The sequence below is a fragment of the Melitaea cinxia genome, chromosome 24 (genome assembly GCF_905220565.1).
Source record: "Melitaea cinxia chromosome 24, ilMelCinx1.1, whole genome shotgun sequence".
In the NCBI taxonomy this organism is placed as follows: domain Eukaryota; kingdom Metazoa; phylum Arthropoda; class Insecta; order Lepidoptera; family Nymphalidae; genus Melitaea; species Melitaea cinxia.
The window spans coordinates 8,371,303-8,395,216 of NC_059417.1; the positions used below are offsets into that span (position 1 = coordinate 8,371,303).

Sequence of the window (23,914 nt, forward strand, 5' to 3'; positions counted from 1 at the left end):
AGGAATCTGATGGATTAAGTACTAATATATGTGGAGAGGCGTATGTTACCCTAAACTGACTCAGTTTAGATAATGCTTAGTTTAACGAAACATTATATTTAAATACGACTAACGATTCATTACAGTTACACAGCAAGATAATATTAATACATTTATTACGTAGATTAGTTTTAAACTCTTTACTTTATTATAATAAAATTTAACTTTTTTGGATTTTATCGTGGTTTATTAAGTTTTTTAGATGCCCGATGTTTCGGACACTTTACAGCAACCATAGTCACGGGAGGACATCTTTGCTTTAGTATAAGTTAGTTTCATTAAAATTGTAAGACTGTTTTTAGTGATAATTTTTTAGAAAAAGTCATATTAGCAGAAAATTCTATGGAATTAAAATTATGAAATAGAAGAACATAAAAAGAACAATGATCATAGCTAATTTAAACAAGCTACAAAAATTAGCTAAATAAATTATAACAAAATATGCTAAAATTGTAAAAGCACTTTAAAAGTTTTAATAAACTGAAAGATGTCAAACAAAAAAAAACTTTTAATGCAGTTTTTTTTTAAAACACTCCTTTACACAGGGTAACTTGTATACAATTCCAAAACATCTAACAGTTTAATGACAAATTCTTGTTGTACGCCTGCAGGGATGAACACATATTTTTCTTTTCCATTGGTCACCACATACTTATGATCCCTATAAAACCACCTAGGAAATGGTGAAGGAGGAGTAATGAAGTAGTGATGTCTCAAATTTCCAAACGTCATTATTAAGGATGTATATGGTCCGACAATATACAACTGTAAATTAAAAAAAATGTTTTAATTCGATGTAATATTAATACCATACGTACCATTTAAAAAGGAATTTTATTTTATTTGAGATACTTAAGTGTATCGTGAAATATAATCAAAACTTTGATAGGTAAACCTGAATATTTACCAGATTTATTTTTCGTCATTTTGATCTGAGACCACAGCGTTTGTAATAGTGTCTCAGTATCGGATTCGGAATTTATAATTAATATTATCAAATATGGTAAATATCCCGTTCTACATATAAAAATCATAAAGTTAGTGATGAGGAAAGTTACAAAAAATAGAAAAAAATTAATAATAATATAAATTAGGTATACTGTACTTTCAATGACTTTTCATTCGCAAGTTCATCATCATTGAAATACGAAGCCGGATCTTTTATTTGATTCAGGCTGCAAACAAAAATATTATATACATTAGTAATCAATAATCATTCGTTCACATTCTATACAAAAATATTATTAAATACTTACAATAATTTATTCATTAATATCAAAATATGATGTTTAATTTCGTTCATGCCTATTTCAAAATTGTCTCCATAATTATTATATTCTCTGTCATCAGACCCCTCATTCGAAACATTGTCTACTCTGGTAGAATGTTGACGTTTGTAACTGTTGATAAAATAAACTTGTTTTTAACCGACTTCCAAAAAAGGAGGAGGTTCTCAATTCGACTGTATTTTTTTTTTTTATGTATGTTACATCAGAACTTCTGACCGTGTGGACCGATTTCAACATTTTCTTTTAATCGAAAGGTGGCGTGTGCCAATTGGTCCCATTTAAATTTATTTGAGATCTAACAACTACTTTTTGAGCTATATCTAATAATGCGTTTTTACTTGACGCGATTTTCGTCGACCTACGTTGTATTATACCGCATAACTTTCTACTGGTTGTACCGATTTTGATAATTCTTTTTTTGTTGGAAAGTAGATATCCCAAGTTTAGTACCATGATAAGGAAACCAGGATCTGATGATAGGATCCCAGAGGAATCGAGGGAACTTCTTGAAAATCCGCAATAACTTTTTACTGGGTGTACCGATTTTAAAAATTTTTAATTTAATCGAAAGCTGATGTTTGTCATGTGGTCACATATAAATTTTATCGAGATCTGATAACTACTTTTTGAGTAATCTTTGATAACGCGCAGTTACTTGACTATTTTTTCGTCGATCTACGTTGTATCACTCGTCGATGTAATTGAAGTCGGTTTTTTTTCGTTTGCGAGCAAACACAATTATCCATACTCAATTAATAAATAAAATTATCAACTCTCTAATGCACTAGTTTCGTCTGGCTAATAACAGACTACTAAGTTATTGAACTTATTGAAGTAAAACTTCTTTACGCACGCTTGACTTGGGGACTGGGGAGTAAGCTGGAGAACGTGTGACGAGAGTGTTACGAAAAGTGTGATCGGGCGAGGAGAGTGGAAAGTGAGAGGGAGATATAAATTAGATGGAGCTAAAGAAGTTTAACTTCAGTTGTGTGGTTTGGGGAGTAATCTGGTAAATACGTGACGAGAGCGTTGCGAAATGAATTTTGATCGAACTGAATTTAAGAGGGAGATTTAAGTTAAGAGATAGAGTTTCGTTTCGTATTTGTGTAACAGCTGTAGGAGCAACTAACGAAGTTTTACTTCAGTCGTGTGGTCTAAAGCATACTCTTTTTTTTTATTAGTCTGCCGTTTTAAAAAGTACCTATTTATGATAAGGTTTTGGAAGTAGTATACCATTAAATTCATATTATATTGTTTTTTAATAATTGGAGTTTACTTACTTTTTAATTGCTGGTGCGATGACATTTTTATAAACCTTTTTTTCTTCTTCATTCGCTGAACATAATCGTCGGAAATCTAACGAATCATCATTTAGATTCAAAACCCACAATGTTAAATTCGACGTTAAATCATTTCTGCTATGAAATTCTTTGGTAAATTTTTCCCTATTCTCTGTGATCAATTTGAATCGATCTTTCGTTATTTTAGCAAAAGATAAAGAAGCGAAAAATAAAATTAAGGCTAATTTCGACATGACTGATGTGACGGTATTGAAATATTATTAGGGTTTTACATTGCGTTATTTAAATTATTAGAAGCTGTTCAAATATTTTTTATTTAATTTTGTAACACCTGAATAAACATTTAAATGATATTTCACGTTAAGACGTAATTTAATTTTTATTTTAAACGTAAAGAATAATATGCTATTCGTTAGTTGACTACCCAGTCAACTAATTTACATACTAACGAATAACAAACGTCTGGGGCCGCCCTATCTACTATTATTACAAAAAAAGTGTATTTAAGTAGTCTGTTCTGTTGTGTGGTTGGGGATTGTGAGTTCGATTTCAACTCCCGAGTCTGGGTCATACATTTATTTGTTTTATTATTTACGTGTATAATTATTACAAAAAAAAAGTTGCCGACAGGGCTGTTACAAAGAATAAAGGCACACACAAGCGTTAAGTATGGAAATACTTAATGGTGGTGTACGCCCTTACCTTACTTAGACACCGGCGACCGAGTACGTTTGTTCTTATGCTTGTCCTGTATGCTGATCGGCAATCAGCGAAATCAATTGTATATGTATCGATAACTAGTTTCATCTTACCATTGTAATTAGCAGGTTTTATCTATGCTAATATTATAAAGCTGAAGAGTTTGTTTGTTTGTTGCTACCGGTCCGGTTTGAAAAATTCTTTCAGTGTTAGATAGCGCATTTGTCGAGGAAGGCTATAAGCTATATATCATTACGCTGAGACCATAGGAGCCAAACACCATTGAAGAATGTTTCAAAATCCGGGGCTTTGACCTTTTGACAGCTTCCGCTGCGTGCGCTGCGTAAACTGTTAAACTTTCGCAAAAATCATGTATGATAGAATTGTTCCCCTTTAAAAGTGCCTCGCGGACGAAGTTGCGCGCAAACCCTAGTTAATTGTATATATATTATACTAGCTGACCCCGCAAACGTTGTTTTGCCATATATGTTATTAACCTCTTAATCCCCCTCCCCCTTATAACTTCGGGGTATGAAAAATAGATGTTGTTCGATTCTCAGACCTACCCAACATGCACACAAAATTTCATGAGAATCGGTCAAGCCGTTTCGGAGGAGTTTAACTACAAACACCGCGACACGAGAATTTTATTAACATACTAGCCGACCCGTGCCCACTTCGTTGGGCGTTAATTATTATTATATTAACCAAATAACATACTTTAAAGAACAAATTTTATAGCACTTAAATAGATAATATGTTGCTCCCGTGTATTTATTATTTTAAATTACAGAACCAAATAACATACTTTAAAGAACAAATCGTCTAGATAAGATTGTGTACAGATTTTGATGTTTTTTTTAAGCAAGTGCTTGTCAAGATCCCACTAACTTACTAAAATATCTAACGATAGGTATAGCACGCATTGTGAATGACAGATATTTTTTAACCGACCTCAAAAAAGCAGGAGGTTACTCTTTTACTGTGTATATATATGTTCGGGCATAACTTTGTCGTTTATGAACAGATTTTGATAATTCTTTTTTAACCGACTTCCAAAAAAGGAGGAGATTCTCAATTCGACTGTATTTTTTTTTTATGTATGTTACATCAGAACTTTTGACCGGGTAGACCGATTTCGACAAATTTTGTTTTAATCGAAAGGTGGTGTGTGCCAATTGGTCACATTTAAATTTATTTGAGATCTAAGAACTACTTTTCGAGTTATATCTAATAATGCGTTTTTACTTGACGCTTTTTTCGTCGACCTACGTTGTATTATACCGCATAGCTTTCTACTGGATGTCCCGATTTTGATAATTCTTTTTTTGTTGGAAAGGGGATATCCCTAGTTTGGTACCGTAATAAGGAAACTAGGATCTGATGATGAAATCCCAGATAAATCGAGGGAAACTCTCGAAAATCCGTAATAACTTTTTACTGGGTGTACCGATTTTGATAATTTTTAATTTAATCGAAAGCTGATGTTTATCATGTGGTCACACATAAGTTTTATCGAGATCTGATAACTAATTTTTGAGTAATCTTTGATAACGCGTAGTTACTTGACTATTTTTTCGTCGATCTACGTTGTATTACTTGTCGATGTAATTGAAGTCGGTTTTTTTTTCGTTTGCGAGAAAAAACAATATTTTGTTGGAAAGGAAATATCTCAGGGTTGGTACCATGATAAGGAAACCAGGATTTGATTATGAGTCCTAGAGAAATCGACCCTCAAAAATCGTAGTTATGACTAGCGCGTTTGTTAATTTCTTTCTTCAACTTACGTTGTATTACTTGTCTATGTAATTGAAGTCTGTTTTTTTTTCGTTTGCGAGCAAACACAATTATTAAATTAATTATACCTTTAATTTTATTATATTACTAAAATTAAATTAAATTTTTAAATATCGAGGTAACTATTATAATCGTTCTTAAAAAGTGATATATACTTAATCTGATTTAAATATCAAACTCATTAGGTACAAATATCGCTGAAGATTACAAATTTTGATATCGTTTATATTATCCAGATAAAATATTTTTTAACTAAAAATTACTTATTGACTAAATATATGATGATTATGATTATGTTGATGGTTGTCAAGCTAACCTTCTAAACTAGATGTGTGATTATAGTCAAACATTTTAGGCAGGTTCTAGAAAAAAGGCACAGGTAGGACATTCCACTGAAATTACGTGGGTACTAAGTAAGACGAGTAAATGAAAATTGCTTGAGCGTGTGTGGGAAACATATTTTAAATTTAGCACAAAAAAAAATACACTTTGTAATTTTTTTTTTTTTAAATTAAAAATGTTTAAAAAATAGCCATTGAAAAAAGTATTTTTACATTGTAATTAAAATCTATAAAACGACAGTTTGAAACACAGTAATCATGGACATCAAGGACATGTACCTATGCGACCTAAATTAACATCATTCCAAAAATGCATTCTACTAGTTTACTATTAGTGATTAAAATTCTGTTTATTAACATTTAATTTTTTAATGAGTAAATATTATAATAATATAGAGTTAAACATTGTTTCTATAAAACAATCTCAGAATCATAATATATTTTCTAAATTTTTTTTTGTTTTCTTTAAGAAGCAGGCGAAAATCTTTACTGAACTGCTAAATAGTACGCAAGCTAAAAACATCTGATTATTTATATTATACTTATATCTAGCTGTCGGCTATGACTTGATGCTCACCGAGGCTCGGTATTTGGGAATTGGCCATATGACACAAAAATAAATTTTCAATTGGAATAAGTAGTTCCTGAGATTGGCACGTTTAAAGAAACTTTTTATCTTTATATATGATAGTAAATGCATTATTTATCATTATAGATAATTATTATTAGTCCTAACTACATTCTTATTTTCTAACTCCATGTAACTCTCATTAGTCTCTAGTGACAGATTAGAAATAGAGTTTTAATTTACAATGATAAAACGATTTGCAGAACTACCTCCCTTACCTATACTGTGTGTTATTACTGTATTGATTAACTAGCGACCCGCCCAGGCTTCGCACGGGTGCAATGCTGATACTAAATATACTACAGAATGTCTTTATTTATAGTATGAAGCTAGTTTATAGCATGGTTATTAACATAATAACAACATTCAAATATGCGTCGTTAGATTACACGTTGTTACAGAATGCGTAGAAGAAATAAAGGTTCACTGCTCGTTCCCCGTAGGTGATAGCGTGATAATTTGTAGCCTATATGTTGACCCGTCTTCTTAATAATATTCGTGCCAAATTTGAAGTAAATCCATGCAGTACTTTTTGAGTTTATCCCGGAAATATATAGAGACAAAAATTCTAAAAACTATATTTTTGGCTTCGGTATCGATTGTAAATCACACCCCAAGTATTCTTTTAAAAAAATATTCAATGTACAGTTTTGACTTTCCTACCATTTTATTATATGTACCTATAGATTAACACGGTCTTGACACGATTTCATTTGGCATCCTATCAGATGTATGTCGATATATGATACCTTGCATATGTACTGGATCATTATCATTTAACACATGAGGGTATACTTACTGGTATATTTCTTAAGCCCGATTTTAAACGGAGACAAATCCTCTATGACATAGAATGAAGTTTAGAGAATTTTTACCTATACATTGTTATGCCACAACGAACTGTTAGGATGGCTCTCCGTTAGTCCTTTTTTAAAAAAACACTTTAATTACTGCTGCTAATTTATTTAATTAATTATTGACAACAACTGTTCTTAAGCTAAGTCGGACTCGAACTGTCTTGAATACAATGGTCTTTTTAATATAAAATAATGAAATTGGAAGCGACGGGGTTTATCGCTGACTAAACAGTTTTGTGTAAAATTTCCAGGCTTAACATACTGCATATGTTGCATTTTATTCATATTATATTTGTTTATAACATCTCCCCCCTTTAGACTGAGCTTTATTTTTTCTTAAATAAAGTGAAGGATTAAAATAATAAAAATTTAAAATTGATTGATTATAAAATCTTAAAAATTTGAAAAAAATAAAACTCAATTAACAATAAAATTAATAATATTGACTTAATTAATAATCTTTAATTATATCAAATACATTTTTTTTTTAAATTATGACATTAGTTTCATAAAATTTATTACATTAATTATATTAAAAGTTTAGACCACAAATAAAAAATATAAAATAAGAGAAAAACAAAATAATTAAATAATAGAATTACATTAAAACATTTTTTATAATGAAAAGGATATATTAATTAGAAATTGCTGAGATTTCTATTTGATTTATTAATATTTCTGAAAATTGTGTTATGTTTAGTAATTTCTATATTTGGGAGACTCTTTGTAGATTTCTTATCACATTCCGAGTCGTCTGAAATTTCAGTAAGTTCTATAGATGTGTTAACATTATTATTTCTTTTATTTTTGTTTACATTATAGCACTGATTATAAATTTGAATACAACATGAGGTGTTTGAAGCACCATAACATTTCTTATAAATTTTATAAATTATATAAACACAAATTATTGATATTATTGCATAGGTCAGTCCTGAATAATAATTACCATATTTTACAATGTGGGACTGATTTTCGCTGTTTCGAATTTCATTTTCTAAGTCATCTAATTTGTGTGAAGCTAACTTTAAAGATTCTAGATCAATATTAGATAAACTAATTGGGTTTATAGAGTGAGAGCTTTCGTTAAGAAAATTATATTTGCAACAATCATCTATAGTTAAATCAAAATTTAAAGTTATTTGACTCGGTACAATAGTCTTGTACTTATTTGAAGGATAAAATTGCAATGTCTGAAAATATGCTACACAATTATTTTTTAAAGATAAAATTCCTGTTCCTAGTAAAATATAATCCGTAATATTATTATTACATTTCATTGTTAGTTTATTAGGTTTAGATTGTACATAAATGTATCTATTATCATTCAATTTTTGCCAAACATTTATATCGCCATAAATAACCTTAGAATCACAAATTTCAGGAAGTGACAACGTTACTTCTGTTAATAACTTAGTTTCACATGAAGGATTATTAATTGTTGACAAAATCGAAGACAAAGGACATATAATATAATCGTTATTAACCTGTTTACATTCACTTATACTATCTAACAAGACGTAATTTAATCTGTCATCCGTTACAGCCACATATAACTTGGAAGGATGAATTAAAACATAAGTTGAATAATCCTTAATATCGCGTGGAGTAGGTAACGGTAAATTCTTATACAGGTTAAACTTTAGAATACAGAAATCAAACAGAAAATATGCACAGTTAATTGAAAACAAAATTTATAAACAGTAATAATAATCTTAATCTAAAATGAGTTCGAGTAAAAATAAAGTTTGTTAAAAATGTGTTTTTAGAAAAATTAATAAATTCACTTCACTAAAATTGGCTTTAAAAAAAAAACTTTAACTGAATAAGAAACTCACATTACACACAGCGATACGGTGGCAGCACTCGGGAACATTCCGGGAAAGTTGCGTCACACGTAATGCAGTGAGAAACGGCAGGCAGCTGGCGACTCAGGGAGTCGTATAACAGAATGCTTGTCGTCAAGTGGAGTTCTTCTAGATCGGGGTGCACGTGGCTTGTGATGAACAGTTGAAACTATCAGCGAGACCTTGATGAAAAGGTCCGTTGATTGGTTTTGTGATGCGGGCTCACACTTAAAAAGTGGAGGCTTACCGTCGACCACAGGACAGCAGAAGGTGTTCGGGGGTGATGCGGGCTCACGCTTAATAGCGGAGGCTTACCGTCGGTCACGAGCACGAGCAGCGCGGGCTTAGGCTTATGAGGTGCCCAAGGCTTATCGTCGACCACTGCACAAGGACTTCTTGACAACGGAGCCAACAAATATAATGGTGCAGACGAGTGGAACGAGTTCGCGACGCCTACACCTATTAATCCCAGTACTTCGGTATTTTCCTGGGATACCACTTCTGACACCAAATTTGTTAGGATGGCTCTCCGTTAGTCCTTTTTAAAAAAAACACTTTAATTACTGCTGCTAATTTATTTAATTAATTATTGACAACAACTGTTCTTAAGCTAAGTCGGACTCGAACTGTCTTGAATACAATGGTCTTTTTAATATAAAATAATGAAATTGGAAGCGACGGGGCTTATCGCTGACTAAACAGTTTTGTGTAAAATTTCCAGGCTTAACATACTGCATATGTTGCATTTTATTCATATTATATTTGTTTATAACAGAACGCAAACGAGCTCCCGGTCCACCTGACGGTAAGCGGATACGATAGCCTAACAAGCATGTTGCCAATTGGTTGCGAACCCTACACCTGATGTCGACTCAGCGCATCCCGAGCAGTATTATTTGATGTCTGTATACTGAGCAAGATATAGTCTGCTAATTGCTACCAATAATATAATTATATTCTGCGTTTCCGCGAATTTCGTATGTTAAAGTGATATTTAATGTGATATTTTCGTTCGTCGCCAATCTTTCTCGATCGTATATATATATTCAAAGAAAAGCCATTAAAAGAGTCAAAAAATGTTTATTTATATTTTTAATATTTAAGGTACATTAAATCCTTATTATCTTATAGAAATTGCACTAATAAATTCAATAAATAATACTTAAAAATCGATTAACTACAACTATATTCGAGTTAAGTACATTCACCATATTATAAATAATAAACAGAATAGCAACTTAAATCCAGTTTCTATATTCAAAAAGTGCGTGCGCACAAAGTACACGTGTCAGAAGTGGAACTTCTTTGGCAAACTAATTTTTAGGTCTCGTTTATAGTTTATAGATTCAATTATAGCTTTAGATTTCCGTTCTAACGTCATCGACAAAAACGTTGCCGTTTCATCCGTGAAAATTTTACGCTCATGCGCCAAAAGAAGTTTCACTTCAAAAACTTTTCGTTTTACTTACAAACTATTCAGTAATATATATTCAAATAAAGAAACCGTACTTAAACAATGAAATATATTATTATTTAATAAATTGTTGTGATTACAGCAGAAGAGCAGACGATAGCGCAAAAATTGCAATCGAATTTAAATTATCGAAACGAAAAGTATTCTTGGCGAAAAAAAGTAATTTAAAATATGAATCGATTACTTACAATATCTTTTAAAAAACCGTCACATGACAGTTGCGTATTGAAAATTTAAATTTTTACATAAAATATATTTTATGATAGATCGTTATTTTTTATATTTAAATACATTTTAAGCAAAAATACAAAGCCATCTCGCTTAGTAGCTAACACTTATAAAAGTTTATCTCACAATCTATGCCCCTTACATTACACAAGTTTTTAAGCTTTCAGTCACTATGAATACTTGATTCTACGGGACTTTACTACGGTGACTCCTTACCACGGTCATGGCGTCTGCAACGTCACCGAAATATCGGGACTTTCAAAATAACAAGTAAGCGTAAGTCTGGTGGAATCAAGTGTTCTGTATGTTACATGTTTTATGAGATGATTATTAAAAATAATGGGGCTTTGTGTGAATCAATTGCAAACGATTTTGTATAATGTTTCGAAAATATATCAATTTTATCACAACACCGCCGTAAAAAACATTAAGATTCATTGGTGAATTATTTTATTATAAGTATCATTAATAATTATATCTAAAAGCTGGTAAGTAAAACATTTTTAAATAACGATATTTCATACATGTGATATACATGTCATCATAACGTTCATGGATCAATTTAAAAAAATAGCTAATTGTAAAATATTAAAACTCATTTTTTTATTCATTAAAATTATATCGACTATCCCAGTTCCAACATTCATATTCATAAGAATTCTTTACGAAATTGAACCGCTCGTAAAAAAAATAACAGTTTTTGAATATAAGAACCGAGCATGCAAAAATATATTTTTATATAATTTAATTTTAATTTCTTAATCATATACAATTTTTCATTTATATATTTTACAAATTAAACTAAAGTCGTTTAATTAATAGTATCTGTTATACAAATTAAAATTATATATTTACAATAATTTTTTTCATAATATACTTAAACCCTTTTCCTATACACCAAATTACTTATAAAATAATAATAAATACACAGATTAAAATACTTTTCGTATATAAAATTAATTATTAAGTTAAAATCATAGTACATAAGATTCAAATATATAATACTGAAAAAAACAACACTTAGAACTGATATGAAAAACTATTCCTATTATTATACTGGTTGTTTATGCTTGTGAATAATTAAGTACATACATATTAAGCTATATATTATTTAATAATTGTGTTTGCTCGCAAACGAAAAAAAAACCGACTTCAATTACATCGACAAATAATACAACGTAGATCGACGAAAAAATAGTCAAGCAACTACGCGTTATCAAAGATTACTCAAAAAGTAGTTATCAGATCTCGATAAAATTTATATGTGACCACATGATAAACATCAGCTTTCGATTAAATTAAAAATTATCAAAATCGGTACACCCAGTAAAAAATTATTACGGATTTTTGAGAGTTTCCCTCGATTTCTCTAGGATCCCATCATCAGATCCTGGTTTCCTTATCACGATACCAAACTAGGGATATCCCCTTTCCAACAAAAAAAGAATTATTGAAATCGGTACATCCAGTATAAAGTTATGCGGTATAATACAACGTAGGTCGACGAAAAAAGCGTCAAGTAAAAACGCATTATTAGATATAACTCGAAAAGCAGTTGTTAGATCTCAAATAAATTTAAATGGGACCAATTGGCGCACACCACCTTTCGATTGAAACAAAATTTGTCGAAATCGGTCTACCCGGTCAAAAGTTCTGATGTAACATACATAAAAAAAAAAAAAAAAAATACTGTCGAATTGAGAACCTCCTCCTTTTTTGGAAGTCGGTTAAAAAAAACAACATTTAAACTGTCATTTCTTTACGATAAATAACTTTGTCAATATTGAGATTCTTTTATAATACATTATTAACTTTTTTAAATATTCATTATGAAGGTATAAATTACTATAACCTTTTAAAATAAATTAAGCTAACCTAAATAATTTAGTTAACTGGATTTGAAATGAATATGCTTAACAAAATATATAATCGTTAAACATAATCAATCTATAATAAGATACTTAAATCCTCGGTAATTTTTAAGTCACGTGTATAATAGAAGAGCAAAGATAGACATCACAATATAGATTAGTAATGCTTTTTATGTCAGTTTCAGGTACAATTACAATTTTTAGGCACACCAGAAACAAGTCTTTGTCAAAATAAAAGCAGTATCTAACAATCATGAAACTTACAATATTTAAAAAAAAATGTTGTTGTTGTAAGCCTATTTTAAGACGGGACAAATTTAGAATTTTAAGGAATTTACGTCATAGAAGTCTTTGAAAGGAATTAAATTGGTTACAATGTACAGCCAAAAAAAAAATAGTTTAATACATTTTAATTTTGGAGATGACACCCGATTTAACAATATCTGATGACATATTTTGACAAATTTGTTTCACATGGCAAACAATGATCGTTTACAGGGCGTTACTAATTATTTTTTTAAGTATTATAAAAAAAAAAAGTATTTAAATCGTGACATTGGCGGAATCAACCGTGCTACTTTGGCACAACTGAAAGCCATTAAACCAATCAATCAATCAAGTATTTAAAAACAAAATAATAAAAATAAATAAGCGTAAAAAGTGTGTTAATGTTTTGAATAAAAAAATTGGCGTTGGTTGAGCTTTGGATGTACAGTAATTACATTTTATAAATAATAACACTTAAATATAGTAAGAGAACATAATACAGTGCATCTATGTTGGTAATACGGTTTCATATAATATATCCAGTTTTTGTTACATATATATATTTTTTTAAAACATCTGGGGCAGTAAAGGTTATAAATTATCTACTGAGCTTTGTTACAAAATTCTATTTATTTAGAGCTATAAGATCAACTTTTCGGAAATTTAAGAGTCGAAACACTAAAAAAATCGCACAAAAATCACATAATTTCATCCAGCAGCCTTTGTGGTCTTTAGCATCGTATTATCTTACATATCGTGTTCATAATAGAACCGTTCGTAAGCTGGCTTAACTGGGATTAATCGTGTTCAACGTTCGGTTCAATCGTTGATCAATGTTCATATATCATTACTAACGATCATAATGAAATCGATATTCTAGAAAATTCAATCCTCAACGGAAATCTAAATCGTGCTTTAATAAACATTGCTTTAATGATATAACAGAACATTAAAAATAACCTATACTGCCCCATATGACTCTCATTTAATATGTGTATAATTTATTACATAATTTTAAGTGTTTATACAGGGTGTGGCGTAAATAGTGGTCCACCGTTAAGGGTTCGATAAACCAGATAATTTACTGTAACATATTACAATTTTATCCATTTTTACCCAAAGGTTCCGGAAATATTTGTATTTTTTATTTTTTTAAGATATTTGTACCCCTTGTTACAAATTTGGTTGTAGTTTTAACAAATACCATTATTTTTTCATTTTGATTACTGGTAATTACTGCTGAATACTAGAGCTATCGTTGAATAACATGTTTTTAATGTAAATTTAAAGCCTTTGAGGAAAAAAATTGGTTTTACTCTACTTTTAACCCAAATTTTTAACATATGCTAATTCAAGAGCGATTTTTGTAAAAATAATATACTAAGCTGTCAGTGCCCATTCATTTAAAAATATGCCTACTAAATACCAATTTCAAAATGGTATCACAATAGCAGATCCTTTTGTTTAACAGAAAGATATCCAATTTTAATTGAAGAAAAGAAGATTTTCATTAAAATACATTTTAAAATTTAGTTGCGTTAATACTTATGATTTTTGTAAAAAAAGTAACTACACTGTCAGTGCCTATTCATTTTAAAATATTCCTACTAAACACAGATTTTAAAACGATTTGCCATCCTATTAATAAAAAATTATTGCAATTTTAATTGAAAAAGACTTAAAATAAATAAAAAATTACTTCTGTTACAGAGTGATCTTGCCCTAACTTGTAAATTAGAACAAGGCATTAAAAAAAAAAACAAGTCATACTGTCATCGTTTATTATAATTCTTTGACATGATTACAAACACTGTAAAAATTACACCAAATGCTCGAAATGGCCCCCATTCGCAGCTATACATGCTCTGCAACGTCGAATAAACGACCGTTTAAGTCGTCGAGCAAACTCGCTCTCGCTGATTTTTCTAGCCACTGTCCGGATTCTAGTCCTCAAGTGGTCAATAGAGATAATTTGTTCTCTGTAGACATTTTCTTTTAGGCAACCCCAATAAAAAAAGTCCAGGGGATTTAAGTCCGGCGAGCGCGGTGGCCACATTATTGGACCTAAGCGCCCTATTTACCTATTTGGATACGCTGTGTTACAGAGCTATTTCAATTAAAATTGCAATAATTTTTTATTAATAGGATGGCAAATCGTTTTAAAATCTGTGTTTAGTAGGAATATTTTAAAATGAATAGGCACTGACAGTGTAGTTACTTTTTTTACAAAAATCATAAGTATTAACGCAACTAAATTTTAAAATGTATTTTAATGAAAATCTTCTTTTCTTCAATTAAAATTGGATATCTTTCTGTTAAACAAAAGGATCTGCTATTTTGATACCATTTTGAAATTGGTATTTAGTAGGCATATTTTTAAATGAATGGGCACTGACAGCTTAGTATATTATTTTTACAAAAATCGCTCTTGAATTAGCATATGTTAAAAATTTGGGTTAAAAGTAGAGTAAAACCAATTTTTTTCCTCAAAGGCTTTAAATTTACATTAAAAACATGTTATTCAACGATAGCTCTAGTATTCAGCAGTAATTACCAGTAATCAAAATGAAAAAATAATGGTATTTGTTAAAACTACAACCAAATTTGTAACAAGGGGTACAAATATCTTAAAAAAATAAAAAATACAAATATTTCCGGAACCTTTGGGTAAAAATGGATAAAATTGTAATATGTTACAGTAAATTATCTGGTTTATCGAACCCTTAACGGTGGACCACTATTTACGCCACACCTGTATATGCAATGTATCCTGCTGATGTTATGAGCGATAGTTGAATAAAATGATATGAACTGGAGTGTCAACCTTAGGTTCGTTCATATCTACACTAAAGGGCGATTTGTGGTCATAATTACAAATATTTTTAGTAATATATAAAAATTGAAAAAAGAAGGTGAAAGCGAATTTTTAGAAATGACACAGTTATTATAATGTATAAACCTCTAATTACCAATGTTCCTAAATTTATATTTTTTTATTTTATGAAAAAGGCTTAATATGGACGGAGAAAACTACAATTTTGACTTTAGGATTTAGTCTTGAAGCTTAATATATAATAAAACAGTATATTTTGGCTTCGACATTTTAACTACAACTCCTGCAAATTGCTATTATTAATGAAATTAATAATAAATAATATAATAATTAATATTTAAATATTAGGTATGTACAGTCGCCATTTTAGTAACGTCATCTACTACCAAAGGCTTCGAATAAACAGTATCGTTATCATTGGTGGCTGACTACTTTTAATTTAATCACTTATTTTTCATTTTTGTTATAAATATTAAATTAAATTTTGGTTTCTTATATAAACATACAATTTAACAAGATTCCATTAAAAATTGCGTGCTTTATACACATTTATTGCAATGCAAATTCTCAAAGTAGAATGGGAAAGTAGGCTACAAAATCGCCCTTTGCATCTTCTAATAAAAATTCTGGTTCTCAAATCTATTATTACAATGTGTCACAATAGAAATTACTGTAGTACATAATTCAACTGTAACCAATGACTAGCAATTGACAAAATTGCAACTACGGACTTGAGTATCTGAAATTATATCGTCTTTTAGAACCTTAAGGCTGATAGCAGAAGGGACATAGATTGAAAACGTAATGTTACATTGCGTCACTACGATTATTTTTCTGAGTTAACTTACTAAGGGTTGAAAGTTGGGGGAAAGCTGTTTTATTCTGCACGGGGTTTAATTTTGTCGTCATGAATATAAATGGTTCGTACAATGATGGACGATCCATAGCTGATACCTCGAAATGTCTGATTTTCTCTCTGGCACACCAGTTTGCAGCTTTGGAGCACGTGTTTTCCAGGCTGTTAATGTCATCGGGACCTGTTCTGTTGCCTATTACTAGCATCACTACCTGTTGACGTGAAAAAATTAAAACTATGAGACAGTTGTTGCTATTTCTTGGCACTTCTTACTATTTGTATTCGTCCATACAAATCACGTAATGGTTTTTAGCTATGTTAGCTCCCTACCCATCCTGATGATATGTGGTAAGGTTTTCGACTATTTCAGTACAGCCCCTTCATGATAGTGACTGTGCCCTGGGGCATTTCCAGTTATAGCTAACTTACTAAATATATATTAAACCATCTTCAGTAAAACACAATTTTTTTAACACTTATTGTCATTATTATATTGTATTATTTACACACAGTCATACATATCACATTTATTTTTGGTAACTTTGAGCTTGACTGAGGCTGATTTTTTTCCGCGTTTCTTTTATTTTTATTTTTTTTCATTAAGGTACAACAACGACTTATCCACTAATTAGAATATATGATACAAGTACACAGTAAATATTTTATGTTGAATTTTTCACTTAAATAATTGTGTTTGCTCGCAAACGAAAAAAAAAACCGACTTCAATTACATCGACAAGTGATACAGCGTAGATCGACGAAAAAATAGTTAAGTAACTACGCGTTATGAAAGATTACTCAAAAAGTAGTTATTAGATTTCGATAAAATTTCAATGTGACATGATAAACATCAGCTTTCGATAAAATTAAAATTTATCAAAATCGGTACACATAGTAAAAAGTTATTGCGGATTTTCGAGAGTTTCCCTCGATTTCTCTAGGATCCTATCATCAGATCCTGGATATCCTTTCCATCAAAAAAATAATTATCAAAATCGGTACATCCAGTAGAAAGTTATGCGTTATAATATAACGTAGGTCGACGAAAAAAGCGTCAAGTAAAAACGCATTATTAGATATAACTCGAAAAGTAGTTGTTAGATCTCAAATAAATTTAAATGGGACTAATTGACACACACCACCTTTCGATTAACAAAAAAATTGTCGAAATCGGTCCACCCGGTCAAAAGTTCTGATGTAACATACAAAAAAAATAATACAGTCGAATTGAGAACCTCCTCCTTTTTTGTAAGTCGGTTACGAAGTACACTGCACTTACAAAAAGAACTTTGTTTTATTATTGCAAATGATAATCAAGTTAATTATAATAAGGAAACAATAATCAAGTCAAAGAAGCGATTTTATTGCACCATGACGGCTGCCCACCTGTGCTTATGGTGCTTGCAATAGTTCCGACTTACGACAAACATTTGAGTTGATATTAATATCCCATAATAATAAATGTAAAAATCATAGATTCAGTAGAATATTAATTATTGCAGAGACAACTGATCATTGCAATTTCAGAATATCTACATATATAAAAATTTCATGTCACGATGTATGTTTCAGCAAGCATCTGTAATTTGGTTCAACTTGTGAGATAGGGTAGTTTTTATATCAATTGGACCAGGTAGGTGTTGCTGCTATCAGTATGTAAGCAACTAAATTTGGTAGCGGTTTTCCGGCCAGAACAACGTCTGCCGGGTCCGCTAGTCTTTATTATAAAAATTAGTCATACCTCTTTCTTATCCTTATTTCTGTCAATATCCTTCTTCAAATACATCAAGACATCGAGGGATTCCGGCTGGGTAGTGTCGTAGACCATGACAAACCCCTCTGCGAACCCAAGGTAGTGACGCTGAAGAACCTGGTTTGCTGTTAGCTGCATTGTCGGAGATTGAGGTGGTCCTAAAAATATATATTTTATAAATATTAAAAAGCTGATAAAGATGTTATCATAAACTTTTTATATGAGACTGATGGTTGGCACAAATGAACAAAACTTGTATTAGTTTTCTATGACCACTAGTTCAAAGTAATTTATGGGAATAAATAAATACAACATGTGACGACACACGTTGGCACAGCAGTCACAGCACTGGTTTGTGGCTATTGCGCTGGCAGTTGCGAGTTTGATCCCCGCACATGACAAACATTTGTATTGTCCTTACAGAAGTTTGCCGTGTTCTGAGTGTTCGTTTAAACTTTCAAGGTACGGAATAAGGAAACCAAATATCATTATTAATATGACTATGTTGTGGTCTCAAAAACTAAAATATAAAACAAATATTTTGTTGATTTTTAAGTTTAAACAATAAAAAAATTAAAAATAAATATTATCACAAATGTCACCTATTTTACATTTGACTAGTTTAAAAAAAAAAGGAGTTCACTTTACACCATACGACTGGAGTGAAACTTACGAAACATAACTCTCTCTCTTTCTATCTTCACTAACTTATATCTCCCTTTCAACTTTCGTTCACCTCACCTGAGCACACTTTTCGTAACGCTCTTCCACACATTCACCAGCTTACTCCCCAAGTCAAAGGTGCGTTAAAGAAGTTTTACTTCAAAAATAATTTATCAAGAAGCGTATAGGCTACTTAACATCACACTGACCAATAGGAGTAGAGCATTAATGAAATATGTTATATAGTTTCGTGTGTTTAACATAATTAAATTAAACAAAATAACATTAGTGTGTAGCATTGTTTGTCTGGATTAACCCTACTAACCTATGTTTATACATGTTTGTCTTTTGTTTCAGATACTAACTTGACACTTAAAAATTGTGAAAAACAACAATTTTTATAACGTAAACTAAGCTTCACTCAGATATTGGATATCCTTTAGGGAGCCAAAGTAAAAGAAGAAAACATAATCAATGTCTATTTAGTAAAGCAGTGTAATAACAAATAGCTGAGCTAGTGCACGATAAGATTATTAAATATGTAAGAAATAAAACCTTATTACATCACTAAAGTGGATATTCTTGTGAAATAAGCATAAGCTGAAATAAGAAAACTAATTTCAACTAAACCTTTCAACTCGCCTGTTAAGGGAGGCTCCAGACCAGCGGTATCATAGAAACATACGCGCTCTTTAGTCCCACGGTCTGTTTCAATATTGGCAACGTATATATCTTCAATCGTTGGATAAAAAGATGACTTCAGATTAACATTTCCGTATATAAGTTGTTCTAGAATAGCAGTTTTACCCACGCCTTTCATTCCACATACGACTACTTTGCTTGTTTTCCCCATTTTTCGCAAAAATTTAGAAAACGGATGTTGTACATTGAAAATTTTGCAACTTTCACATATGTGACATAGTTTACGCGGAATAAGTGGCTTTTTCTATAAATTGTTTTAATATTCTGTAGTTTTTACATTATTTATGTTATATTAAGCTTTTGGCAACATAATATTATAAGCATAGTTCACTTATAATTCATTTTAAATTTTAGAAATATTTACTGACGAAGAGAAAATAATTTTACTTGACATTTAAACTTCGTTTTACGTATTCGACAAACTTTAACATTTTAGTTTTTTGTAAGAAACATTATAATAAAATACGTAATAATTATTTAAAGATAACTTAATGTAGAAATAATTTTCATTGTAAAGTTGTTATTTAATATTTTAAAAGTTATGATAGTTTAATTTAAAGTTTAAACTTCTATACTCTGTTTTATAAAGATACCTTCGGCTTCGTGTTTGGCTTCATGTGTAACAATTTGACATGATTTGACATAAACAACATTAACCATGGCGCTTTCGGGTTCCTATTCAGAAATTACTAAAAGTGATAAATATTCAATATTATTACCAACATACAACGAAAGAGAAAATTTACCAATCATAATATGGCTAATAATTAAATATCTTGACAACAGGTGAAGATAAGTTTTGAATGTGATGATGATGATGATAATTTTGTTTACTAAAGTTAATAATGTTTACAATTATAATATAATTTTAGCGGCTTCGATTACGAAGTTATCGTCATTGATGATGGCAGTCCAGATGGAACATTGGAGGTGGCGAAACAACTGCAGAAATTGTATGGATCAAATAAAATTATTTTACGTCCAAGGGAAAAGAAGTTAGGATTAGGCACTGCTTACATACATGGGATGCAACATGCTACCGGTAACTTTATCATTATCATGGACTCGGATTTAAGCCACCACGTAAGCGTTTGTAATAATTACCTAAACTTTTAAACTACTTTACAAAATGTTTAGAATTCCCTAATGTGTGGGTAACACAAAAATAAATAGTACATATTCTACAAAAATAATTTATAATAATTTGTCGCTCAAATCGTTCAAGAGAAAATGCTAATTTCTGTTATTCTACTGTTTCACATGTTAAAGATTGACTGGAAGAACTCGCTTTTTGAGCAATAAGATTGCTATTGTCATTTTTTTTATTTATTTCTGGGATTTTTTATGTGTGGGGTGTACAATAAAAAACAAATAATCAATGTAAAGTATTAAATATAAAATTTTAACTTAGTGTTTCTAATAAGTTTTTAATATATAAAATAAATAATTTTTCACAGCCCAAATACATTCCAAAGTTCATAGAGCTTCAAAAAAAGCATGACTACGACCTAGTATCAGGCACTCGCTACAAGGATGGTGGCGGTGTTTACGGTTGGGATTTTAAAAGGAAACTAATTTCAAGAGGGGCCAATTTCATTACGCAGCTTTTGTTACGTCCTAGGGCTTCCGATTTGACCGGATCATTTAGGTAAGAAGAAGTTTTTATATATGTTTATAGAATTTGCGATGTATTACACTGTTCTAATGTTTTATGATATTGTTGCCTTTCGTTGTTTTTTTTTACATATACTTACATATTTTTACTTTTTCTTTTAAATAATTTGTAGAGTTTTAGTGCGGGTTTTAATTTTTATACTGTTTTTAATAGTTTGTTTTATACTTTTATTGATATTATTATACATTTATGTGTTTGTTTCTTTATCTTTCTCGCATTTTCAGTTCAACAAGTTTCAGATCAAAACGTTTGTAAAGTAATTTTACTTCACCAATCAAGATTCTTACTACACTCTATATAGACAGATAATAGAAAAATTATAAATTCAATTCAATACAATCAATCTCAATTCAATTTGTTTTTGTTTGGTACGCTTTAGCCTGTAATATCTCATTGCTGGGCATAGGCCTCTTTCCGCATGTAAGAGAAGGATCAGAGCTTAATCCATCACGCTGCTCCAATGCTGGTTGGTGGATATATTCCCAACTATGAGTATCAATCACTATCATCAGGTGTACATGATGACAATTAGGACCGACGGTTTAACATGCTTCTAAGGCACGGTAGAGAGACCCATAAGGACTGACAACCAGACTGGAAATAAATATTCGTATAAACACAAATATCCACTCCGAACGGGAATCAAACCCGCTACTGTCGGTGCTAAGGCGCCGCCGACATGGCACATGCACGATTACATCAGAGCGGTCGTTTTCGCTTTGTAAAATATGTATATATTTTGATATATCATATAGATGCCTCTTACACATCAAGTCGGCTATATGAATAGGATTTATTCATTAATAATAAACATTTAATTCCAGGCTCTATAAAAAAGATATCCTGCAACAGTTGATTGATAGTTGCGTTTCTAAAGGCTACGTGTTTCAAATGGAGATGATTATTAGGTAATATAAAATTAACATATAATCTTGTCTGGACAATAATTATGTATTATTTAATAAAAATTATATCAGTCATTGGTTACCTAACATATAATATACTTCAGGAACAGGTGACTATCTGTGTATGTTAAATAAATTTTTTGAAGTTTACTCCTTAATAATCGATTTTATATAAGAATCCCGGTATGAAAAAAATATAAGGAGTAAAATCTATTGAACGAATGATCTTGTTACGTTGCTCGTGACGCCATCTATCGAAACTCAATAAAGTTCCGTAACGATGTTCTCTAAAAATGCCAACTTAGATAGATGGCGTTATTTGATTAGTTTATTTACCATTTGATATGGTATTCTTTTTCTTAGACTAGTAAGCCTTTTTTGTGCCTGTTTGATGTGAGTCGATCTGAAGGAGTAAACTCCAGACGTGCGTCGGAACTGACACACACTTTTTTTTTGTCACTAGGTCGGCAAACAAGCGTACGGCTCACCTGATGGTAAGCGATTACCGTAGCTTATAGGCGCCTGCAACACCAGAAGCATCGCAAGCGCGTTACCGACCCAATCCCCAGGAGCCCCAGGAGCTCTGGTCACCTTACTCACCAACAGGAACACAATACTGCTTGAAAACAGTATTATTTTGCTGTGATCATCTGTAAGGTCGAGGTACTACCCCAGTCGGGCTGCACCATATTTTGAGCAGGAAATTCCTGCTGTGCCCTACCTCAGTTAAATGTATGTTTATATACTTGTTAAATATATTTATCGTTTTTTTAGGGCAAGACAACTTGATTACACAATTGGCGAAGTTCCAATATCATTCGTTGACCGTGTCTACGGTGAATCAAAACTTGGAGGGTCGGAAATTATCCAATTTGCTAAGGCGCTGCTATACTTATTTGCTACTACATAATGACTTCAAAACATACATATTTGTAATGTATAATTACATTAAAATAAGTTAAATAAATATATTTTTCCATTATTTATTTGCAATGTTCATTAACTATCAATTTTTTCTTTCAATAACTAATATATATTATATATCATGTATGTCGGTGCAATAACAATAGTTCGTCAATTGAACTCATTCAGTTTAATAATAATTGTATAATTACTTTCTAAGCTGTTGATTGATTATCACAATGCAAAAATTTATTACCTTTATTTACACAATCAAATTGTAATTTACTTTTGATTAATTGAAATTCTTAAAATGCAATGTATGTGAAATGAAGTGTATAAATACAGCCACCTCTAGCTATAATCATTCAGGCTCGAGTCATACATCGTCATCTTCTTTCTCATTAATTCTAATTCTAGATTTAAAGTGAATCGTTCATAGTTTTTTCCCGATTTTAGCAAAAAAGGCTTCTTTTATCAGAACAATTGGTCGCTGGTGTGTATAGAACCATATCTAAGTTTGGTTAAATGTTCTCTAAATTTTGCTATCGTAAGAACGAAGATAGACATTTTAACGATCCAGACTCTGGTTTCTGGAAAAATACCATTGAAAGTACAATGACCTGAGCTATGTTAGTTCCTTAATCATTAAGCTATAGTTTTCTCCAAGGAAATGGCTTCATCCGTCAGCGTTGATGCTAACAACACACCAATATGGTTAGAAATGGAAACTTCTAGTTAAATCCGTTGGTGGCTTTACAACCGATTCACTGCGTTAATTTTAGAAATATATTTTTAATAATCAGTATCTCGCGCGTCGTCTCTTTGAAAAAAAATTACTACTGATTTCTGTTTATTACCCTCAACATAACTTGTAAACTTAAGTTTATTATTATAATTTTTTAGATCATAATTGCTAATTTTTCATTTATATTACTGGTGCGAGTGTATGCTACACGAACTCACGCTATTTTTTGTATGCATTTTCC

The 23,914-nt window shown here is 30.8% G+C and overlaps 2 protein-coding genes and 2 long non-coding RNA genes across 4 annotated transcripts; 2 read left to right on the forward strand and 2 right to left on the reverse strand.

The window, feature by feature from the left end:
• Nucleotides 1-531: 531 nt before the first annotated feature.
• Nucleotides 532-1,199, reverse strand: LOC123665712. Its single transcript, XR_006745105.1, has 2 exons — nt 1,145-1,199; nt 532-804 (listed from the first exon to the last, which is right to left on the reverse strand). It is a non-coding gene; the product is annotated as an uncharacterized LOC123665712 (long non-coding RNA).
• Nucleotides 1,200-15,897: 14,698 nt separating this feature from the next.
• Nucleotides 15,898-19,601, reverse strand: LOC123665500 (NF-kappa-B inhibitor-interacting Ras-like protein). The gene is made up of 3 exons (XM_045599792.1): nt 19,374-19,601; nt 18,069-18,238; nt 15,898-16,539 (listed from the first exon to the last, which is right to left on the reverse strand). Exons 1-3 carry the CDS (start codon nt 19,594-19,596, stop codon nt 16,279-16,281), a joined length of 654 nt encoding a protein of 217 aa, XP_045455748.1. The 5' UTR covers nt 19,597-19,601; the 3' UTR covers nt 15,898-16,278.
• Nucleotides 19,602-20,072: 471 nt separating this feature from the next.
• On the forward strand, nt 20,073-22,992 carry LOC123665499 (dolichol-phosphate mannosyltransferase subunit 1). Its single transcript, XM_045599791.1, has 5 exons — nt 20,073-20,231; nt 20,318-20,528; nt 20,903-21,093; nt 21,945-22,028; nt 22,800-22,992. Exons 1-5 carry the CDS (start codon nt 20,104-20,106, stop codon nt 22,933-22,935), a joined length of 750 nt encoding a protein of 249 aa, XP_045455747.1. The 5' UTR covers nt 20,073-20,103; the 3' UTR covers nt 22,936-22,992.
• Nucleotides 22,993-23,367: 375 nt separating this feature from the next.
• On the forward strand, nt 23,368-23,627 carry LOC123665501. The gene is made up of 2 exons (XR_006745058.1): nt 23,368-23,421; nt 23,596-23,627. It is a non-coding gene; the product is annotated as an uncharacterized LOC123665501 (long non-coding RNA).
• Nucleotides 23,628-23,914: the final 287 nt, after the last annotated feature.

Coding starts and splice junctions, on each gene's coding strand:
- LOC123665500 (XM_045599792.1), bottom strand. CDS start 19,596: ATGGGGAAAACAAGCAAAGTAGTCGTATGTGGAATGAAAGGCGTGGGT. Junction 18,239..19,373: donor CTTAACAGGCGAGTTGAAAG/GTTTAGTTGAAA, acceptor ATATATTTTTAG/GACCACCTCAATCTCCGACA. Junction 16,540..18,068: donor GAAATAAGGATAAGAAAGAG/GTATGACTAATT, acceptor TCACGTCAACAG/GTAGTGATGCTAGTAATAGG.
- LOC123665499 (XM_045599791.1), top strand. CDS start 20,104: ATGGCGCTTTCGGGTTCCTATTCAGAAATTACTAAAAGTGATAAATAT. Junction 20,232..20,317: donor ATTAAATATCTTGACAACAG/GTGAAGATAAGT, acceptor ATATAATTTTAG/CGGCTTCGATTACGAAGTTA. Junction 21,094..21,944: donor GATTTGACCGGATCATTTAG/GTAAGAAGAAGT, acceptor ATTTAATTCCAG/GCTCTATAAAAAAGATATCC.